The sequence below is a fragment of the Gossypium hirsutum genome, chromosome D13, assembly GCF_007990345.1.
Source record: "Gossypium hirsutum isolate 1008001.06 chromosome D13, Gossypium_hirsutum_v2.1, whole genome shotgun sequence".
Taxonomy (NCBI): Eukaryota; Viridiplantae; Streptophyta; class Magnoliopsida; order Malvales; family Malvaceae; genus Gossypium; species Gossypium hirsutum.
The window spans coordinates 64,064,881-64,089,052 of NC_053449.1; the positions used below are offsets into that span (position 1 = coordinate 64,064,881).

General features: G+C 34.1%; 2 protein-coding genes across 7 annotated transcripts; both read right to left on the minus strand.

Moving 5' to 3' along the window:
- Window positions 1-1,515: 1,515 nt before the first annotated feature.
- On the minus strand, window positions 1,516-19,850 carry LOC107938032 (uncharacterized). Of its 6 annotated transcripts, none has more exons than XR_005923218.1 (4): window positions 19,535-19,850; window positions 18,509-18,791; window positions 3,463-3,576; window positions 1,516-2,757 (listed from the first exon to the last, which is right to left on the minus strand). XR_005923218.1 is itself a non-coding variant. In XM_016871097.2 (3 exons), the coding sequence occupies exons 1-3, from the start codon at window positions 19,757-19,759 to the stop codon at window positions 3,562-3,564; spliced, it is 471 nt and encodes a 156-aa protein (XP_016726586.1). In that variant the 5' UTR covers window positions 19,760-19,847; the 3' UTR covers window positions 1,516-3,561. The 6 variants fall into 6 exon arrangements, 1 of the variants encoding a protein (XP_016726586.1); XR_001694831.2 differs by having other exon boundaries at window positions 1,516-2,542; window positions 18,509-18,739; window positions 19,535-19,841; XR_001694817.2 differs by having other exon boundaries at window positions 18,509-18,739; window positions 19,535-19,841.
- Window positions 19,851-21,570: 1,720 nt separating this feature from the next.
- LOC107937943 (60S ribosomal protein L10a) lies at window positions 21,571-24,071 on the minus strand. Its single transcript, XM_016870994.2, has 6 exons — window positions 23,971-24,071; window positions 23,825-23,875; window positions 23,047-23,266; window positions 22,572-22,737; window positions 21,881-22,086; window positions 21,571-21,784 (listed from the first exon to the last, which is right to left on the minus strand). Exons 2-6 carry the CDS (start codon window positions 23,827-23,829, stop codon window positions 21,731-21,733), a joined length of 651 nt encoding a protein of 216 aa, XP_016726483.1. The 5' UTR covers window positions 23,830-23,875; window positions 23,971-24,071; the 3' UTR covers window positions 21,571-21,730.
- Between the last annotated feature and the right edge of the window lie 101 nt (window positions 24,072-24,172).

Below are 24,172 nucleotides of genomic sequence, written 5' to 3' on the forward strand. Positions count from 1 at the left end.
GTTGAAATTTCGGCTTGTCACAAGACTCAAAACAATGCATCATGGCAATGCCTTAGGCATAAGTATGCATTGTCCAAGAGACAATGCTAATTGTAATAAATTAGTGCACAAACCGGTTAACCAAACTAAGCAATTATCGAGAGCATGTAAATTGTTTTAATATGGAAATAAACTAAACAATTATACGTGGATAGAAGAACTCGTAATGTCCTTAACACAATCCACAGAAGCAATAGTCCATTAGCGTTACGACCAGCTCCATATAAATGAGATCTTTGGCAGGTGCTAATTCGCCGAAAACCATCTTACAATCGTTCGAGTTCTTTCTTCTCAACCAAACAACCTTTACTTCAATCTTTATGATCCTAGATAAGTCATCTACTATTCAAGAAATTCTGCACTAGTGCACCTGCAGGATCTAGTGCAAACAAATGGGAAAAATAGTCCCAAATTTAAGCAGATCAGCTCAAACTCATAACATTTTACACTGAATCCAACAAGGTCAGTCAAGCTAACTTATTTTTCTATGAAGCTCCACTTAGTTTAATAAAGTATATGGACAATATATAAGAGGTACTAATTGGTTCCTGAAAATGGTAAGCATTCTCTTTCACAGCTCCGAGCCCTTTCTTTGTTTTTCTTGTTTTAAGAAGAAAAATAAACAAAGAAAGCAAAAGAGCAGAAAATCTAACCTAATCATGTCACTAATATAGAACTTGAATACATATTCTTTGTGTTTATTCAATCTCTAAATATATTATGGTTGAATCTCTGCCTTAACTCTCTACCTGTTTCCTAGCACTGGTTGTCTTTCCACACTCTTCATGAGTTTATTCATAGAATTCCATAGACAACAATTCTCAGTCAACTAGAGTGTCAAATGATGATGTATATAAATAATTCTTTGAAACCATAAAACAATGGAAACTAAACTTATGCCATTTCCATTTGATTTCTTGAAAGAAATAAACTATTACTAATAGGAAAAGTTATTGTCAAATTGGGGGTAAAACGTCTTTGTCCTTGGATGTCAGTACCAGGATTTAAACCTTACAGATAAATTTTCAGTGTCCATTTCAAACCGAAGTGCAGCATAAATTAAGTTTTTGAGACTCAGATAGGGAACTGAATAATATTCCCACCTGCTCAGACCAGATAAATTGAAATTAGCACACAGGATTGTTCAAACCAGACTGGAGTTGGTCTATGCCAGCTAATATCTAATTTATGACTTACCATTTTATGTTTATACCATCATAAGTATGGTATGCAATACACATATGGTTTTGGTATTATATGACTATATGGCAGGTAATATGAATCATTATAGACATACCATACTTGGCATAAAAGAAATAGACATACACCACAAGTTGCCTTAAAAGACGGACCATGCATACTACACATGCTTTTCTTACCTTTTGGGTCACAAAATGCAGTGTTTTTGGCATATTCCTGTCAGAATTTAAATATTAGGATACAGTGAATGCACTATCTGTCAGAAAAGGCAGTTAATTTGCAGCAAATATATTTTCCATATATGAATTTTTATTAAAAGATGCAGGTATTAACTATCCAAATATTGTGATGCCAATTGAATGGAAATTCGATACAAGGAGAGCAACACAATCTCTTATTTATAAGGTTGTTTGAGATCAACTATTTCTTCGCTACATCCATCTTGGGGAAATAGTATTTGTATGGCAGGAAGAAACTGGCCATTGTAATGTCATCTGATAAGAACTTAGATACAAGGAGAGGAGCACAATCTCTTATTTATAGGGTTTTTTGAGACCAACTATTTCATGATTGCATCGATTTTCAGCTAGAAATAAACTGTTAATTCAACATAAATAAATCTTCCATAAATGGATTCTTATGTGATATTTGAATATTTAATACTAATTCAACATAAATAAATCTTCCATAAATGGATTCTTATGTGATATTTGAATATTTAATACTTGCATCCTTACTTAAGAATCCATGTATGGAAAATTTATTTATGCTAAATTAACAGTTCATTTCTGACTGAAAATTGATACAATCGTGAAATAGTTGGTTTCAGACGGCCTTATTTATAAGTAAGACATTGTTCTGCTCTTCTTGTATCAAAGTTCTAGTCGATTGGCATCACAATAGCCAGTTTCTTCCTGTTATACAGATATTATTTCCTCAAGATAGTAGAAATGATTCAGGGTACAATTTATGGAGTCCAAGATACTGCATCACTTCTTGAAATGACATCAATATCAGATCAATGATTTACCAGATAAAGCTACCACCCCAAGCATTTCAAATGGAGAACAATGAGTGTAGTCAGTGAAGGCATGTTAGCTTCATCACGAAAACAAGACCATTGCTACTGTTCCCAATAAACCCAGAATTACATGGTGAAGGCTACCATGTAAAGGTCAAAGAGGAAGACATGGAAGAGGCTAGCTATAGCATATTTTTCTTCATTTTTTGCAGCTTCGGCCCTCTGCAGTCGAGATTGAAACGTCAATGAAGGTGACAATACGTTCACAGCTTCACCAAGTTGCTTCATGAAAGAATGATGGATCAGATACCATAAAACAGCTCCACCAAGAATTTAGCTTTTGTCTTTAATATTCTCTCAGTCATTCCCTAGTAGCCTTATATGTCATTGATGAACTAAGATGTCATATCGTCGACGAAGGGACTTTACAAATATTTGAATCATTGAAGAAAATATGTAACCAAATAAATTCAACAAATATCCAAGCATTGAGTATTCTGTTTCACAAAATTGTGGAACCACAAATGTGAGAACATTTATAAAATAGAATCAAATCCTTTTTCTACTTGAATGACAGTCTAATAATATGGTAAGCAAAAAAAAAAAATGCAAGAAAAGGGGCATGAAATTTGTTAAAAAATCCAGTCCAAGATGATAATTTGAGTTGTCTGATAAAGTTACAAACAACTTGTAGAAGCCATTGCACTCAATACAAACAATTCCAGACCATTTATGTTGTTTTTAGCAAAACCATATTATAGTGGACAAATCAATTCTTTATGCAAAAACATTATGTACAAAAAGGAATTGACAACAAGTCTTCTTTGGGTTTCCTTGAACTCAAATTGCTTTCCCACTTTACATTCAATGTCTTATTATCAAGTCAAGTAAAGGGATAATAAATGAATCTAATTCTCTCTTATCAAGGTCAATGGAGCTATTATCTCTTCCAAAAAGAATCACAAAGGTATGCATAATAGCACATCAAAAATTTTAAACCAGAAAAAGGTAAACCAAAATAAAGATACAACAGCATTAATCAACTCAAAAGAATTCAATATATTATGCCATAAACCAAGACCAACTCAGTAGATGATGATAACTTGTATGTTAAGATACTTTTCCTCCAACTTTTTAGTTAAGTTATTTGGTTTTCTAAACATAAAAATTTCACACAATTTCAAATAGGATAAGAAGATTACTTGATTTAGGAAGATCATATGATCAACACTGGCTGTCCATGGTTAGCCAACTGATGTCAATGTAGATCCTTCGTAATGACACAACTGTCTAGCAAGGCTTCACTGGAAACTTCCCTGTGAATAAAGAATGGCCAACATCAAACAGGTTTTTTTTTTTGTAGAATTAAACCTAACATTCTTTTAAAAGAGTTTTAACAATCTTTTCAGATTATGAGATTATCTTCAAGTGTTTTCTTGTCAAGTTTTATTTCTTTGAGGGAAAATTAGAGCCGTTTGAAAGTGGTTATGCATTCATCTGGTTTCCAAGGCCCCTTTTCCTTGGAGATCATCTTCCTGGTAAGGCTCATTTTCCTACCATCAGTTGTAATCCCATCTTCGTTGTCTTGGATATTTTCGGCATTAGAATTTTACTCCCCTCAGAAATAAAGGTTGCATTCACAAACTTAAAAGCACTTTAGAACTTAAGAGTAAGGCTAACACAGATATGCAACCTGTTTGTTTATACAATTGCTCCACAACACTATATTCACTATGCTTCAGGAATTTGAGGAATTCCTTGGCCTCTTTATCTTTTATTGGCTCAATGATAGGTAACACAGACTCAGCTATTTTTTCCTTCTTTTGATCTGTCACTATGGACTTTCCATTAATAGGCTCAGTTGAAGGACCTATCAAGTCGTAGCGCTTCCCACTACGCTTATAATAACCCATGCCCTAATCCTCTTTTACAGTACTGGCTGAAATTTCCCTTCCTTGGACAGTTGTGTTGCACTCATAGTTCCACAAGACTTTCTTGTTATCTTTGTAAAGGAAGGCTGCGGGCTTCTTAATTATTATCTTTGGCGTTACTGGTACTCCCGCCTCATTTTTTCTTGGTTGCGAGATAATGACTACAGGATTGTAACACCCCTTACCCGTGTCCAATACCGGAATAAGGTACGAGGCAATACCAAAACACATACACTTGTAAACATATTTAACCGAGTTATAAAATTTCATCTAAATTAAAACTTTCAAAATTATTAACATGCTTTTATAACTCTTCACAATATATCCTCAAAATATTATAATCTTAATAAATAGAGTCCACGAGGCCCGATACATATTCACGCAATTCAATGTTTCATTTCTATTTTATTCAATTCGCAATTTCTCATGCTCACAATTTAGATTATATCACTAGCAATTTCCATTTAATTCACGTACAATTCAATGTCACTAAGTTTAACACTAATACGTATTTACCATTTAATTCAACGTTTATCGATTATACCATTCATTAACACATTTATAAAATTCTCAATTTTTGCAATGAAGATATCACTTTAGCTTAAATAACAACATCATCCTAGTATAAATACACTACCACTTATCCATTTGCTTTAATTCTTTTGGGCTCATTTGTCACTTACAATCCTTAAACAAATTAGGGAATGGTTACGAAAAATTGAGTAATTCACTTCCACTTTACCATAGTATAACTATGGTCTTACTTATGATCACTTATCACTTGTCCCTGATCAGATAAGTGTAGCTAGGCTACCACTTATCACTTTGTCACTTGATCAGATAAGTGTAGCTAAAACTACCACTTATCACTTTGTCACTTGATCAGATAAGTGTAGCTAAGACTACCACTTATCATTTTGTCACTTGATCAGATAAGTGTAGCTAAAGCTACCACTTATCACTTTGTCACTTAATCAGATAAGTGTAGCTAATGCTACCACTTATCACTTTATCACTTGATCAGATAAGTGTAGCTAATGCTACCACTTATCACTTTCTCACTTGATCAGATAAGTGTAGCTAATGCTACCACTTATTACTTTCTCACTTGATCAGATAAGTGTAGCTAATGCTACCACTTATCACTTTTGTCTCTTGATCAGATAAGTATAGCACTTATCACTTTTTCACTTGATCAGATAAGTGTAGCTAAAGCTACCACTTATCACTTTATTTCTTGATCAGAAGTACTCAAATCCGGCGTTCCGTTTAATTTGATCATTTATTCAATTTTCGCATTTTTATTTTACTCTTATTTCAACACCAAATACATTTCATCATACATTATATAATTCATGAAATTAACATTTAATTATTAAATTTCAGCCATATGAACTTACTAGGCTAATTTGCAGAAATACCAAGATACAAGGGCATTTTGGTAATTTTTTATTTTCTCGATTTTCTACCCGATCTTAATCTAAATTAATTTTTCATTTTATAAAACAACTTATTTCATGCAATTTGGTCATTTTGACATTTTTCTAAAATTGCCCCTAAAATTTTACTTTTATTCAATTTAGTCCTCGAGCCCAAATCATGCAAATTAACTATTTGAAATGCAAATCCATGCTAGCATAATATTCATAAATTTATTTTCCTCCTCCTCCTCTCCATTCCACATCCTTAATTTACATAACATGCTTATAAGTAACATTATCTATAATTTCACTATTTTCTTGTATTATTCAAAGCTGTCCATTTGAGTCATAGTCACTAAATCATTTATATCTTGAGCTACAAAAATCCAAATTAAGATCTGTTAATTTTCCCTGAAACTAGACTCACATATCTTCTTGCTATAAAATTTTCAGAATTTTTGGTTTAGTCAAATAGTACAGTTTATTATTTAAAATTTCTCCTATTTTGTTGTCTGACAGTTCCGCCCACTCTTCACTAAAAATGAATTATCTAATTGTACAGAATTTGGATGATGTTCCCGTTTATTTCATTTGAAAATAGATTCATTAAGGATTCTAATCATATAAATTATAACTCATAATTATTTTTCTTCAATTTTTGATAATTTTCTAAAGTCAGAACAGGGGAACCCAAAATCATTCTGACACTGTCTCACAAAATTTATTATATCTCATGATTTACAATTCCTTGGAAGAATTTGAAATATATAATTCTAGCACACCCAGATACGAAAAAGAGGGTAGATATCTTTGCTTTGCGTATATACGACTTAGTTGTCTTCCCCAAGGCTTTGGGACACGATGAGGCAGTCACTGATTTGTTTGATCGGCTTGACAGGGGGTTACACCAGTCCCAGCGATTTTTCCAGAAACATCCAAGTCGCTAAATACCTACCGCAGAGCGGGTGAGGGTAGATTCATCGGATGTGCACACCTTTTACTCGCATGGTTCCACAGTCACTTCTAGAAGGTTGATAAGGTTTCGTATCGGGTCTTTCTCCAAAAATTATTCGCCACTGAAAGAGATAGTAACTACACCGAGGAGGGATGACATCTCGGATGAAAAGTGGATGGCAATCCTTCAGAATCCGCGTGAAGAGGATGTCGAATAGAGAGCCCCGTGGTTACTTTCGGATGAGATTTTGTATCGGTACGACGATTTTGACAGGATTCCTCGCTAGAAATTTGAAGAGCTGTTGGTTATGCCCCGTTGCTAGTGCTTAGGCAGTATAGGTCGAGACAGTTTATACCCACAACTCATGGACTAGCCGAGTGTAAATTCTCATACAAAGGTGATGGTTACAGAAAGAGAATTCGGGAAATTTCCAATGCATAGAACCAGACTCGTCGATGAAGAGATTAGCCGTGGGTCCAATGAAAACTCCTGAGTATAATGAATGGTGGGTTAAAAGAATCAATGATAATATCCCCAAGCCAAGTCACGAAAACAGTCAGTTGATAAAAGGATATTTACGAGTCGTCCTTTCTGAATTAAAAATCATAAAGCAAGATTTTAAAAGGAGAAATACAGAATCAGAAAAGAAGATAGAGCAAATGGAAGAAGAAAAGATGAACTTGATATTAGATGCAGATGTTCAAAAACTCGAGGCAGAAAGATGAAAAAAAGGAAAAACTAAAGCCGAAGAGGATCTAGATAGCTTGAAGATAAATTATAAGAAGCTGCGCTTATCAATAAGAAGTACCGGGTTGGGAAAAATTTTAGAGTTGCGGAGTGAAGAGATTCAAGAAAAGAATAAGGCCGATAGATGAGAAAGGAAATTCCAAGAGGTCTAGGCACGAAATGAGGCTCTAGAGAAAAGTTTGTCAGAGAACTGAAAGGAAAAAGACGAACTAAAGGATAGAGTGGCTGAGTTATAAGGATCTCTCCATCGATATCGAAATTAAAATTCTGTAATGAAATTAAGAGCAAGCTTGAGGAAAATTGAGAAAATGAAAGAGAAAATAGAAGAGTTAGAAATGACATTATAAAATTGTGATATCCGGATCGAGTGCCTGGAAGCTAATGAAGATCGTCAAAATGTGCAGCTTCATTATTTTCAGAACCAAGTTAGAAAAAGATATCATATTATGGGAGAAGCCGTGGTTCAAATTCGAGGGGTAGCTGATCACCTGTAGACTTTGGCAGTGGAAGCCGATATGCTGAGCGTGAAGTATGAGTTGGAATCAAATCGGGGACAAGAGTTATCCTCGTTATTTAGAAAGATTAGAGTTCTGAGCATTAATGCTAAGTCGTATCTGTAATTCATCTTATGTAAAGAAGTTTGTTTTCTAGTAAAGTTTTCAAAATGAAATTGAATTAAAATTGACGCCTTTTTGTATTTATTTCATGCATTTCATCATATCATATGCATTAGCGACCATTAAAAGACCCTAATTAAATAAAATTATTTCAGTTAATCTGGAAAACCAACACCCTTACGGTACTTGGGCAAAATCGAAAAATATGGATCAAAGATTGGAAAGGCTCGAACAGCTCTAAAAGGAGATGCAAAACCAAATGCAGGAGCGGTTAGAAAAAATTCAACAAGATATGATGGAAAAAATACTGGAGTCCCAGAAGAACATGATGACTCAGTTAACACAGCTGTTGGTAGACCTGTCCATGGGCCGAACGGCCCGGCCCGGCCCGACGGCCCGCCCGAAATATGGGAGGGTTTGGGTAAAAATATAGGCCCGAAATATGGGCTTGGGTAAAATTTTAGGCCCGTTTAAAAAATGGGCCGAGCCTCGGGCAAGATTTTTTTGGCCCGGGCCCGGCCCGAAAAATATTAAATATATATTTTTTATTTTTAAAATATAATAGTTTTTTATTTTAAGTTTATTTACTTTCATTTCCTTGACTAGTGTTACAAAATAATAATAAGAAAACATCAAGTTTGTTTTACTAATCAAATGTTAGATTTTGTTACAACAATTAATACAATTAATACAATTAATAATTTGATAAATTTACTAATCAAATGTTAAATTTTATTACAACAATTAATACAATTAATAATTTGATAAATTTACTAATCAAATGTTAGATTTTATTACAACAATTAATACAATTAACAATTAATAATTTGATAATTTTACTAACAATTAATTTTAATAACAATTAGTTTTAATTTTATTAAAAAATAATTTTAATTTTAATTAAAAACGGGCCGGGCCAGGCTCAGGCCCCATATTTTTTCTTCGGGCCAGGCCTGGGCAAAATCTCAGGCCCATATTTCGGGCCGGGTCGGGCCCGGGCCTAGTAAACGGGCTGAAAATTTTTTATGGGCCCGGACCGAACCTGGCCCGGCCCGGCCCATGGACAGGTCTAGCTGTTGGCTGAGGGAAACGACAAAGGAAAGGACCTCATGGTTAATGCTGAAGAAGGAGATAATGATGGACCCCTTTACCCTCCAGGCTTTACTCCTCTACATGTACAGCCCCAAGTCAATGTGCACCCACGTAGATCCCCTCACAATCAGGCCTCAGCAGTTTCAGGCTGGTACCTCAATGCTAATGAATTTCCAAGCCAAATTAGGTCATCATCCCAGAAAACCCCTACCAATCCCATCGTACCCGATTTTGACGAAGTGGCTGAGAAGGAGAAAACAAAGGAAGAATTGCCAAAACAGCTGAAGGAAAGATGTAAATGGCTCGAAGAAAAATTCAAGACTATGGAAAGTAGTGAGAATTACCAGGGTATTGATGCTAAAATTTAAGTTTGGTTCTGGATTTGGTACTCCCCCATAAGTTCAAAATGCCAGAATTTGAGAAATATAATAGGACCAATTGCCCTGAAGCTCATATTATCATGTTTTGTAGGCGTATGACTGGATACGTTAACAACGACCAACTGCTTATACATTATTTTCAAGATAGCCTTATAAGGGCAACATCTAAGTAGTACAATCAATTAAGCCGTACCAATATTAGTTCAGTGAGGGACTTAGCACAAGCATTTATGAAGCAATACAGTCATGTAGCAGATATGATCCCTGATAGAATCACCCTGTAAAATATAGATAAAATGCCTAAGGAAAGTTTTAATCAATACGCGCAAAAGTGGAGGGAGGTTATCGTTCAAGTCCAGCCTTCGCTCCTGGAAAGAGAGATGACAACACTCTTCATTAGTACACTAAAGGCACCATTTATCACACATATATTGGGAAGTGTCACGAAAAGCTTCCCTAACATAGTTATGAATGGAGAAATGATTGAAAACGTCATAAGGAGTGGGAAGATCGAGGCTGGAGAAAATAACCGAAGGTCAGCTCCGAAGAAAAAGGAGAATGAGGTGAACATGAACACCTATAACTAAAGTTACTCGAAATCGATTACGGTGAACTATCCAAGAAAGGTGGCTACTAATCAACAAGGTCAATCAAGAAAAGAATCCGGCATAAGACAAAACACTGAAAAACCCCAGTTCACGCCAATTCCAATGTCGTATCGGGAGTTGTATCAAAGTTTGTTTGATGCACACGTTGTTTCCCCTTTCTATTTAAAACCTCTGCAACCTCCATACCCCAAATGGTACGACGCAAATACACAATGCGACTATCATACGGGGATTACGGGATATTCAATAGAAAATTGCACAGCCTTCAAAAAGCTGGTTGAAAGGCTGATCAGCATGGGCATTGTCAAGTTTGATGATTTGCCCAATGTGAAAAATTCATTATCTAACCATGCTGATATGAGGGTAAATGTGATAAAGTGAAAACATAAAGAGAAAAATCAAGGCAGATGTTGCAAAAGTAAGAACCCCTTTGAAATGAGTCTGGAAGAAAACGGTAGAAAGGGGTTAATCAGTTCGAATTTAGAGAGGAGATACATGAAGATGAAAAATTATTGCGAGTTTCATCACAAAGAAGTGCACGAGATCCAAGAGTGCACAGAATTCAGAACCTTAATTCAATGCATGATTGACGATAAGGAAGTAGAATTTTATGAAGAAGTCGAGGAAGGAGAAAGCATATGCTCGTCGAAACCAACGACAAGGGTTCCGAAAGTAAGCCATCCTGTGGTAATTATCTCGCAACCAAGGAATAATGAGACGGGAGTACTAGTAACTCCAAAGATAATTATTAAGAAGCCTGCAGCCTTCCCTTACAAAGATAACAAGAAAGTCCCGTGGAATTATGAGTGCAACACAACTGTCTAAGGAAGGGAAGTTTTAGCCAGTACTGTAAAAGATGATCAGGGCATGGATTCTTATACGCGTAATGGGAAGCGCTACGACTTGATAAATCCTCCAACTGAGCCTGTAAAGGGAAAGGCCATAGTGACGGAACAAAGAAAAGAAAAAAAAACCGAGCCTGTGTTACCTATCACCGAGCCAGTAAAAGAGGAAGAAGCTAAGGAATTCTTCAAATTCTTGAAGCAAAGCGAGTATAGTGTTGTGGAGTAATTGTATAAACAACCAGCCTGCATATCTGTGTTAGCCTTACTCTTAAGTTCTGAAGTGCATCGAAGGGCGTTGATAAAAGTGCTAAATGAAACATATGTGGCCAATGACATCTCTATCAACAAATTAGATCGGCTAGCCAATAACATAAATGCTAACAACTTCATTTTCTTTAACGATGACGAGATACCACCTAGAGACAAAGAGGCCACTAAAGCTTTGCATATTATCACCCGATGCAAAGGGTATACCTTGTTAGGAGTTCTGATAGATAACGAATCAACATTGAATATATTGCCCTTATCCGTGTTTAACAAGCTGCCTGTGAATAGTTCACATATAAAAACATACTAAAATATAGTCAGGGCATTCGATGGCACAGAAAGAAAGGTAATGAGAAGAATCGAGATACTCTTACTGATCGGTCCAACTGTCTACGAGGTGGATTTTCTTGTAATGGATATCAAGGCCTTCTATAATTGCTTATTAGGGAGGCAATGGATACATTCAGCTGAGGCTGTACCATCATTGTTACACCAGAAGTTAAAGTTGGTGTCAGAGGGTCAGTTAGTGACAATAAACGCCGATAAGGATATCATAGCAACTGTAGCTAATTATGCACCTTACATGGAAACTAATGATGAAACAGTTAAATGCTCCTTTCGATTTTTGGAGTTTGTGACTGCAACCTTTATTTTTTAGGGGAGCAAAATTCCAATCCCAAAAATATCCAAGACAACGAAGATGGGGTTACAACTGATGGTAGGAAAAGGGGCCTTACCAGGAAGAGGATTAAGAAGGTATCTCCAAGGAAGAATTGAGGTTCTAGTGCTGAAAGAAAAACAAGATCGCTTTGACTTAGGATATAACCAGACATAAAGCAAAGAAGGAATGAGTTAGGAAAAAGACAAGAAAGAAGAAGAGCACGCCTAAATGGGGAGAAAATTGAATGGGAACTCATAATAATTCCCCACATATCCAAAACCTTTGTATCAGGAGGAATCATTCATCTTGAGAGAAATGCGTCAAGGGAAGAATGCGTCAATACCATACATGAGAAGGCTAATGAAGAAAGGACTATGTTAGATATTCATCCTTATGAACCTGGGAGTGTTCTAAATAATTGGACTGTAGAGGAAATACTTAAAGTTTTCAGAGCTCTCTTAAAGTAATATTCAAAACATACTTAATGTTTTAAGCCTAGAGACAATGATAACTTTTTGTAAAATGAACATATGTTTGAACATCGTGATTTTAATGAAATATATCTTTGTAATTATTTTTTGAGCAGATATTCTTTTAAGATTCTTTCATTCTTTCGTACGAATAATCATTTTTGTATTCTTTCATCTTAATGGATTTTCTTCTCAAATCATTCTTTCATAATCATACCATAAAAATAAGTATTCTTAAATTCAAACATTTTTTGTATATTCATTGGTACCTATAATAGGTTCCTAGATATCAATAACATAAGTGACTCTACTAAGGACTCGAAAAATCTTTTTAAACGGGATGTGTTCAGAGGGATCTCATGACTTTAAAGATGACATAGATTTTAACATATCTCCGAACTTGTTGAGGATAGTAGAGTACGAGAAGAAACAAATCCTACCTCATAAGGAGATGGTGGAGACTGTGACCTTAGAAGAGGGAAAGATGGTGAAAGTCGGAACATGCATAACAAAAGAAGCAAAACGAGACATCATTGAGTTGCTTCGAGAGTTCAAAGGCATCTTCGCATGGTCATATCAAGATATGCCTAGATTAAGTACCGACATTGTAGTACACCGCCTTTTTATAAAAGAATATTTCAAGCCAATCCAATAAAAGCTCTAGAGGATGAGGCCTGATGTGGTACTAAAAATAAAAAAGGAGGTTTAAAAGTAATTCGATGCTGGGTTCCTACAAGTGGTCAAGTACTCAGAATGGGTGGCCAATATTGTACCTGTCCCTAAAAAAGATGAGAATGTACGTATGTGTGTAGATTACAGAGATTTGAATAAGGCTAACCCGAAAGATAATTTTCTCTTGCCTCACATCGATACCCTGGTATACAACATGGCAGGGCACTCAATATTTTCTTTCATAGATGATTTCTCAGGATATAACCAAATTAAGATGTATCTTAAAGATATCAAGAAAACCACATTCATAACCCTATGAGAAACTTTCTGTTATAAAGTAATGTCATTTAGGTTGAAAAATGCAGGAGCCACATACCAAAGAGCCATGGTGACTCTCTTCCACGATATGATGCATAAGGAAATTGAAGTATATGTTAACGATATGATTGCAAAATCCCAGACGAAAAAAAAACATGTGCAAGTCTTAAGAAAGTTGTTAAGATTAAGAAAGTTCCAACTCAAACTCAACCCAACCAAATGTATTTTTGGAGCTAGGTCAGGAAAGCTTCTGGGGTTTGTAGTCAGAGAAAAGAGGATCGAAATTGACCCAAACAAAGTCAAGGCAATTCGAGATTTACCTCCACCACGTACTCAAAAAGAAGTTCGAGGTTTATTGGGAAGACTAAATTATATTACTCAATTTATTTCGCAACTGACCGAGAAATGTGACCCCATATTTCGTCTTCTGAATAAACATAATCCAGATGTGTGGAATGAAAAATGCCAGGAGGCTTTTGACAAGATAAAACAGTACTTGTCCAATGCTCCAGTGTTGGCGCCACCTAGTCCAAATAAACCACTAATCTTATATTTAACAGTGTTTGACAACTCCATGGGATGTGTGCTAGGTCAGCATGACAAAATGGGGAGGAAGAAAAAAGCGATATACTATCTCAGTAAGAAATTTACTGACTGTGAAATGAGCTACTCGCCCATTGAAAAATTATATTTTGCCCTGGTCTGGACGACACGAAGATTGAGGCAATACATGCTCTATCATACGACTTAGTTAATTTCAAAGTTAGACCCTCTAAAGCATATGATGGAGTCAACTACGTTAAATGGAAGGATGGCTAGGTGGCAGATCCTACTCTCCGAGTTTGATATAGTCTACGTAAATTAGAAAGCTGTCAAAGGGAGCACGATAATAGAATTTTTGGTCAGTAGAGCTTTAGAAGACTATGAACCTCTGAATTTTGATTTCCCGAATTAAGACTTGATGTATGTGGCAACTACTGAAGAAGATTCCCAGAAAAATCATCCTTAGAAGCTAAACTTTGACGGAACTTCGAATGCTGTAGGTAATGGAATTGGGGTAGTCCTTGTGTCCCCTAATGAAGATCATTATCCTTTTACCAGTAAATTAGATTTTGATTGCACCAATAACATGGCTGAATATGAAGCTTGCATTATGGGCATCCGGGCAGCCATAAAGCGAAAAATTAAGATACTGGAGGTATATGGAGACTCTGCATTGGTAATATACCAACTCAAAAGGGAATGAGAAACGAAAGACTCAAAGTTAATCCGCTATCAAAAATTAATTCTGGAATTGATCAAGGAGTTTGATAGTATCACTTTTCGTTATCTCCCACGAGACGAAAATCAGATGGCTGATGCTTTAGCCACTCTAGCCTCCATGATCAAAGTGAACAAATCAGAAGATATTAAGCCTATTCAAATCAGTATTTATGAGACCCCAGCTTCTTGCTACAGTATTGAGGAAGAAGAAAACGATGATCATCCATGGTATCAAGACATACTGCAATATGTCAAGAATCGTGAGTACCCCGACCATGCGACGGAGAATGATAAAAGGATATTGAGGAAACTGGCCATTGATTATGTCCTAGATGGAGAAATTTTGTATAAAAGAGGAAAGGATCAAGTATTGTTGAGATGCGTGAATGCTATGGAGGCCAAAAAAATTTTGTAAGAAGTTCATGAAAGTATTTGCAGAACGCATGCCAACGGCTTCATGTTGACCAGATAGATTATGAGATTCGGATATTATTGGTCCACTATAGAAGGAGATTGCATTAATTATGCCAAAAAATGCCATAAATGACAAATTTATGGCGACAAAATACACGCACCTCATTCACCTCTTCACGTTATGACTTCTACATGGCATTTCTCCATGTGGAGGATGAATGTCATTGGGTCAATATCGCCAAAAGCTTCTAACGGGTACCGTTTTATCTTTGTGGTTATTGACAATTTAACTAAATGGGTGAAAGCTACTTCATATGCTAACATCACGAAGTCAGCAGTTAGCAAGTTTTTGAAAAAAAAATCATATGTCCATATCAACATATGTAGGCTCAATTATGATAAATTGGACCTCTTTAGACATGGTATTAGAGCACGAAAATTGTGCAACAAATTTCTACAATATTGGTTTCAAATAAAGTAAGGTTAAAATGCATTGGATTCCAATAACTCCATAGTCCAACATTTGATTCAACAATATGTTCTATTAAAAGCTATTGCAGGAAGGAAAGCATGGCATAGCAATTTCTATTTGAAGTAACTAATTTAAATAGAAACGCAAAAAACATGAGCAAATAGTCGGTCAAACCTGACAATGCACAGATAACTTTGTCATGACACTTAATGCATCATGGCAGTGCCTATGTAGTATGCACAAATAATATGCAAGGCCCAAGTAACACTTTTATCTATAAGTATAATAATAAAAGTGTAATTAGTGAGAGTAATAACTTATGGTGCAAAAAAGAGCGACTACCTAAATTATTCTACCACTTACCTAGACCATGTAAATAATTTCAATATGTAAACTAAACAATTACACGTGGATTGAAGACTTCGTAGTGTCGACGTGTTAACACAATCCACAGATGCAGCTTTCCATAAATGTTATGACTGACTATAAATAAGAATTTTGGCAAGTGTTATTTGTCAGCCGGAGTTCTTACTTCTCAAAAACTTTTGCACTTGTGCACCTATGGGTTCTAGCGCAAGCAAATGAGAAAATACCTCAAAGATTGGGCTGCATAATCCCGAATTTAAGCTGATCAGCTCTGCTCATAAAGTTACTGAATCCAACAAGGTCAGTAAAGCTAACTTATTTTCCTATCAAGCTCCACCTAGTTTACTAAACTAAAGCATATCAACAATATATAAGAGGTACTAAATTGGATCTTCCTTTCATGAAAATGGCCCTTCAAAAGCATTCTCGTTCGTAGCTCCGAGTCTCTTTTTGTTTTTCTTGTTTTAAAATAAAAATAACACAAAAACATAGAAAGCGAGACAACCTAAGAAAAAATGTATTCATGCCTATGCTTAACTTGATTGGTTAGTAGAAACAACACAGAAAAATCTGGTCATGTCATTTATAGAGAATTAGAATACATATTCTTCGTGTTTTTTCTATCTCTAAGTACATTCTGGTTGAACCTCTCCCTTTAACCCTTTACTAGTTCCTAGTATCAGTTCTCTTTGCACACACTGCTAGAATTGATTCATAGAATTCCCCAGAAAACAATTCTCAGTCAACCAGATTGTCAAATGATGATAGTGTTATTACCAATTAGATTATGCATTTAACTAATTCTTTGATACCTCGAAATAATGGAAACTAGACTTATGCCATTTCTAATAGATTTCTTGAAAGTAATAAACTATTATGGTCCTTCACTTGCTTCAATTAGGTGTAAAATATGAATGGAAAAAGTTCTTGTTGAATTGGGATAAAGTGTTGTCTTTGATGTTAGCATTAGGATTTCAAACTTTACACATAAGTTTTCAGGGTGTCCATTTAACTCCAAAACCAAAGAGAAGTAATTGGTAGAAAGTCCTCTTTGATCCCTCTCAATTTCGATATTGAGTAATTTGGTCCCTCTAAAAAATCAGAGCAATTTAATCTGTGTCAATTTCAAAAATGAGCAATTAAGGATAATTAATCACAATGTTAATATTTTTCGTCAATTGTATATATTTTTATTGACATAATAGCAAATTTAACCCTCAAAGTTTATGCATTCTGTTAATTTGATCTTAATTAATAAATTTAACCCACAACATTTATAGATTCTAACATTTATGCATAATAACAAACATTGGGGGCTAAATTTGTTATTATACATATAAAAATTATGTATGATTGGCAAAAAAAATTAACATCATTATTAATTGCCCTTAGTTGCTCACTTCGAAATTGATAGGGATTAAATTGCTCTAATTTTATTGAGAGGGACCATAAAGGTGTTTTTACCATAATAATTTGTTTCCCCTCCCTATGGGTCCTGTTCTCTAGACTGGTAGTAAAACAAACAGAAATATATTTATATTATGTAGGAAAAGTAATTATGCAAGGATTAAAAAATGCTGACGTGCTCGGATAGGGAACCGAACAATGCCCCCATCTACTTAGACCAGATAAATTGAAATTAGCACACAGGATAGTTCCAAGCAGACTAGAGTTCGTCTACGCATAAAAGAAAGCCAGCTAATATCTAATTTATGACTTGCAATTTTATGTTTAAAGGTGTTATATGCCTATATGGCATGCATACGAATCATTATGGACATACCATATTAGGCATAAAAGAAAATAGACACACAGAACAAGTTGCCTTAAAAGACAGACCAAGCATTTTATCCATGCTTTTCTATCTTTTGGGTACAAATGCAGTGTTTTAGGTATTAATACATCTTCTATGTATGGAAACTTTGCTGTATTCCTAAATGTCTTTTATATGATTTGTTTTTATGCTATGCTTATATGATTTTTATGTAAAGATACTAGTATTAAATATTCAAATATAGAAAGTATATTTATGTATATCCTGATATTTGAATATTTAATTCATGTATCTTCACATAAAAATCCATATATGAAAGTCAATTGACTAGAAATGTGATATAAGGAGAGTAGCACAATCTTGTATTTGTAAAGCTGTTTGAGACCAATTATTTGCTACAAATAGATCTACCACGCGTGGAAATATTCAAACATCAAGATATACATGAATATACCTTCTATATTTGAGTATTTAATACATTCTATATTTGAATAAGCTTTCTATATTTAATAGACTTTCCATATTTGTATAAATTTAATACAAATTTGGAATGTATTTTCAAATATAGAAAATATAATCCATATATAGAAAATATAATCAAATATGGAAGATATATATTATACATTTAATACAAATTTGAAAGATATTTTCAAATATAAAAGATATAATCAAATATGGAAGGTATAACTTCCATATTAGAAATCTTCCATATTTGATAATACCTCTTATATTTGAAAATACCTTCCAAATTTGTATTAAATATTAAGAATAGTTGGTCTCAAACAGCGCTATAAATAAGAGATTATGCAACTCTCCTTGTACCAGAGTTTCAATAAATTGGCATCACAATGGCTAGTATCTTCCTGTCAAACAGATACAATTTCCTCAAGTTAGCAGAAATGGTTTGTGTACGATTTATGGAGTCCAAACAACCTTGCTTCTAGAAAGGACATAAATATCGAATCAGTGATTTACCAGATAAACCTTCCACTCCAAGCTCTTCTCATTGAGAGCAATGACTGTAGTTGGTGAAAGCAACGTGGTCTTCATCATGAAAATTAGACCATTGTTAGCATTTCCAATGGTCTCAGGATTGCCTGAGAGGGTCAAGCAAGTGCAGGCCAAAGAGGAAGATGTAGAAGAGGTTGGAGTTTTCATATGCAACTGTAGCATTTTATTCTCCTTCATCATCCTCCCACAGTGACACTGGCAAAGATGGAAATGTCAATGAAGTTGAAAACACTTCATCATCAGCAATCTGCTTCATGAATGAATGATAGGTCAATTTCAGAATTGCTAGTAAAATAGCTCTTCTAAGAGTTTACCCTTTTGCTTTTACCATTCTCTAAGTCATTCCCTAGTAGCCTCATATGTCATAGATGAACTAAGAATAAGATACTGTGTATTCAATTAGCCAAACTTAATTGTACTATTAACAAGCATTTATCTTCGTATATTTTTCTATATATCTAAGTCATTCCCTAGTAGCCTCATATGTCATTGATTGACTAAGATAAGATACCATGTATTCCATCAGTGTGCTTGAACTCACGTTTAATAGTACTATTAACAAGCATTTATCTGTATATCCTAGTGGACTTTGCATGTACTTGAGTCAGAAAAGAAAAAAACAATGTAAAACAAAGATATCAAATATACAAGCATTCAGTGTTCTGCTTCACCAAATACAAATACACAACTATGAGGCCATCTATCAAAATAAAAATCAAATTATTTTTTCACTAGAATGTCAGGCTTAAATTAAGGTAAGCATAAAAAAAAGGAGCACGAATTTGTTTCTCTAGGGTTCCTTAAATCGTTTTTCCATTTTACACAACAAAATCTAATTATCCAGTAATGTAAAAGGTTTTAATCAAGTGAAGCTAATTTCCCTCATCAATGGACCTAATGTCTCTTCCAAAGAAACCCACAAAGGTCCTTAAACTAATACCACATCACAAATTTTGACATAATTTCAAACTGGGTAAGAAAATTACTTACTTCACCAATAACAGAAGAAAAACATTGGCAGCCCATTGCTTCAGCAGCGTAGATAGGTAATGGCTTAAGCAGAAACTTCCCAGTGAAAAAACAATGGCGTTCATTTTCGTTGAATTGAAACCCCCAACATTCAACCAAATTAAGTGGACTTCTATCATTTTCTCTCTTTTGTAAAACCCATTCCTGTGCTTTGAAATCAGTAGCTATCTTCAACGACATTCTCATTCATTACCAGCTTTGGGCTGATGTCAAGCCCGGTTCACTTTTTTTTGTTGCTGTTGTTCTTCGCCGCCATCCCGGTGCGGCTAAGGATGATAGCGGTAGGAAATTTGTAAATTTTTATAAAATTTGATTAAAAGATTGGCAAAAATTATTTTTTAGTCCCTCTCAATTTAGATATTGAGCAAATTAGTCCTTATTAAAAAAATTTAAAAGCAATCTAATTACGGTCAATTTTAAAAGTGAGACAATTAATCATAACATTAATATTTCTTTTCTTAATTTTAAATAATTTTAATTGGTATAATAATAAATTCAACTATTAGATTTTACAGTTCTGACTATTTATATATATTTGAAACTAAAAGGTTTTTTTTCTTAATTTTATAAAATTTTCAAATATCTTTTCCAAATCAAGACCAATTTGATAAAAATATGTACACATTGAAGACTTAATTTTTTTATTATATAAATCAAATTTATGTATAAATGACGAAAAAGATTATTTTTTGTGATTAATTGTCCTTAGTTACTTACTTTTGAATTTAAAGAGGATTAAATTGGTCTTATTTTTTAAGGAACAATTTGCTAAATTCCTAATTTGAGAGGAATTGAAGTGTTTTTACACAAATTTTTATTTAAAATCCAATCCATTTTCATTTCTATTAAATCTAAGTGTTACTATTTGATTTTAAATCCAATTTAATTAAATTTCCGTCTAATGACCAACTCCGCTATTTGAATATCAATATCTAAATTCGTTACAAATAGTAATAAAAATATAAATATTAAAGTATATTCTAAATCACTCTACCTTTCGTCTTTTAAAATTTAGTTTCCTACTTTTATTTTAAAGAACTTAGTCATTTTATTTTCTCGAATTTAAAAATGCAAGTCAAACTCATTTGTTTAATTCATACTTATTACTACATCATTTGTTTTATTTCATTTTGTGGCTATCAATTGAATCTTTTTTTAAAAATGACATGCCAACGAATTTAACGAGAGAATTTCAATTGTACTAACAATTAAATATCAAATTAAAAATAATATAATATTTTTCAAAATTTTAAAAATGATATAAACAGTACTAAAATGAACTTGAATTAACCATTTATTTAAAAATATTAGCAGATTTGAGCAAAATGTTACACCCATATTTTAGATTTGAGCAAGCATAAATGTTATTAATATTATGTTAAATTATTTATACAACTATAATTCAACATAATATCAATGAAGTACTCGAGATTATTCAGGAAGCCTCCGAAGGGTATACAATGGCTAGAATGGAGTCGGTGTAAGTATTGAATTTCTCTTCTTATACCAAAAAATGTATAGTAATATTCATTGTATTATTTGTATATTTGTAATTTATCTTTAATATGTAATTTACCTTTTTATCTTTTTATTTTTAAGAATTTAAAATTATACTTTTTAGTTTTCAAATTTTATATATTTATTAATACCATTAAAATTTGCCGGGAACTAGATTTGTCCAAGGGTTCGATAATCTGCTCGGTCTGACTTGAGCTAAGTTTGGTAAAAAAAAAAAATTTATGCCTTAACTCAGTCCAAACCAACCCAAACTCAATTTAAATAATAAAAAATATTTTAAAATTTAATTAATATAAAATATAAATTAAAAAATTATTTTTAATATTTTTAAGCAAGATAACAATATTAACTACTAAATTCCATTCTTTAATCCGAAATTTTAAAGCCCCAAATTGAAACAGTCATACATGATGCCCGTAATGATTCTTAACCATTTTGTCAAAGCGAGTTTCTTTTCATCATTCTAGTTGAGGCCATAATTTAAAAGGAAAAAAATGGAAATTTGACATTCATGTAAAGTTCAGTTGAAATGCAAAACAAAAACTTTTCAATGTCTCAAAAATTCATGATTTCCAACATCAAATAACATAATTTTTGAAACATTCTCAATAAAAAAAATGATTTCACTCCATGCATAACTCAAAAGATCCTGTTTGAAGGTCCCATGGTACTCTTCAAGTAAAGGCACCTCACCTGCAAATCAACACATTTAATCCCAGTGAAAATGATCCCAAAAATCCCTCATATAACATACCATCAATGAAATCGACAAAAGTAGAGGTAACTCACATTTTGCCAGTTTTTCTTCAACAATGAAACAAGGAAATTGACGCTCATTTGCACGTTTTGGAAGATCTGCTTCTCCTCCATTGCTACATTCCCAACGGCGACTCCCATGCAAAGAACTTTCTTCAATTGGAACTTCACCATTGCCTTTGTCTCATTCACTTTGGACTCCAAAGATTCCTGGTGAGTAACAAGGGTTGGGAATTTCCCTGCATTCGTGCAAAAATATTAGCTGCGTAATCTAAAATCACAACTGAGGTAGACCAGTCTATTATGAACTGAACTTAAAAAACCAATCTCATAAACCCAAAGCAAACTCAATCCAGTTTGACCATGAAAGTTAACCCAAACTCTTAGATCCTGAATGCAAACTGACACAAACCAAAAGAGCCTAGACACAAAAAGACCTGAACCTAAAATGACCCAAACAAGTAGCTCAAAATGATCCAAATCTGAAAATGACCAAAACTTGAAATGATCCGTAACCATTATGACCAGACCTAAAAAATCAAGCCTCAAACCCGAATTTGAAAAGATTTAACATACAATGGCTCAAATCCAAAATTGAAACCGACCTAAAACCATCCCAACTGACAGGTCTATATACAAGTAGTACCCTTGCAAATGCCTAATAATGTACAACATAAAATTGTTGAAAATTGGTGCAATACTGATACTCATATATAAAACTTGCCTGCTTTGTTGAGACCAGGACCCAAGAGACGGGGGATCTGCTTGATGACAGATTCAGAGGCCAAAAATGCATGATATTTCTTAGCAAGCTTCTTGACCAACTTCTTGTTCTTGTTTAGCTTCTTCAATGCTTCAACATCCATATAATCCAAACCAATCTTCTCAGCCTGCAATACAAATCAAAAAAATTCAACAAAACACTCAAGCATTACAAGAACATTCTTCCTATGTTTCTGGGATTCTTTTTTTTTTCAAGTATCCATGTCTGGCACTCATACTGACACATGGATAGGGGGATAGGACCTCTAAAAATCCTCCACACACATTAAAAAAATTTAAAAACCTAATCATACTGTGTCAGCCATATACCTGTATCCAACACTCACACCCAAGTCTGTTTTAACGTGAACCAAGAAACAAAATATTCTTCAAAGCAAAGCAAGCAAGTTTCACCTAAGGAAGGCTGCAAAAATTACCTCTTCAACATGTTGAGCATCTCCAAGCATGCAAATCTTCATCTTGGGACGAGGAATGTGTGGCAGCTTCACGGAACCACTGAAACGCTTGTCTTTTTGGGGATCATAGTTTTTCAGCCCAATCTGGAGTTCAATGGTCTCGGTGAACTTGCGACTTTTCTCCTTGGAATTAGCCACAATGGTTGAAATAGCTTCTCTAAGGGCATCACTCTGAAGCTTACTGCAAATAAAAAACCAAAATCCTTTTAAGAAAACTATAAATAAGTAGATAAGAAACAATCACATGATTCATACACTACCATAATGAAATATCAATCCATAATCATCACAACACAAGCACCAAAAGCCAAATCATAGTTCGACTCAGTGAGTCAAAGGGGCAAGACCATATCAACCCAGATACAGAACAAACAATTACCTGACACAAATGAAAATCCAAATTCACAACTTAAAGATTTACACTCTTTAAGTTCAAATTTTACAAACATATAAGAAATCTAGTTTCACAAACCAGACCAATCAATGAACCCAAAAAAATCAAGTTTAAAAAAAGAATTAATTACATATAACCAAAAAAAATAATCATTGCTTGCCTCCTAGGTGAGAGCACCCAACAGATTATCCTACAAAAACAACAAATGACCCAAAGGAACCAATCTCTTCTAGCTCAAGTGAAGCAAATCAATAGCATTAAAAACCTCGTAAATAAATAGAACCCAATATATTAAGCTGGATAATCACATTAAAAAAAAAAACAAAAACAGAGAATTAAAATTACCTCATCTTCGAATCTCTGTTCTTAAAACGAACGAAACAACCAAGAATTTACCTGTAAAACAAAATTTTCAAGTCAATGATTGAATGTTAGATCTCAGAATAAAACAAGAGTTTAAGAAACGGAGAGTTTAGCGGCAAAGGAGAAACCTGAAGAGAGAAACCCTAACGCAGCTGAGGAGGAAAATTTTGATATCAAATGGTATGGAACTAATAAAAGACCCTGGCCAGCTTTTCATTGGGCCAAGAATAGGTCTAGACCAAAATTGGTTTATAGTTTAGGCTAACCTAGCCCATATTATTACTAAACTGGTTAAACCCATATCAGCCCAATACTTCATTCATGCAGAGA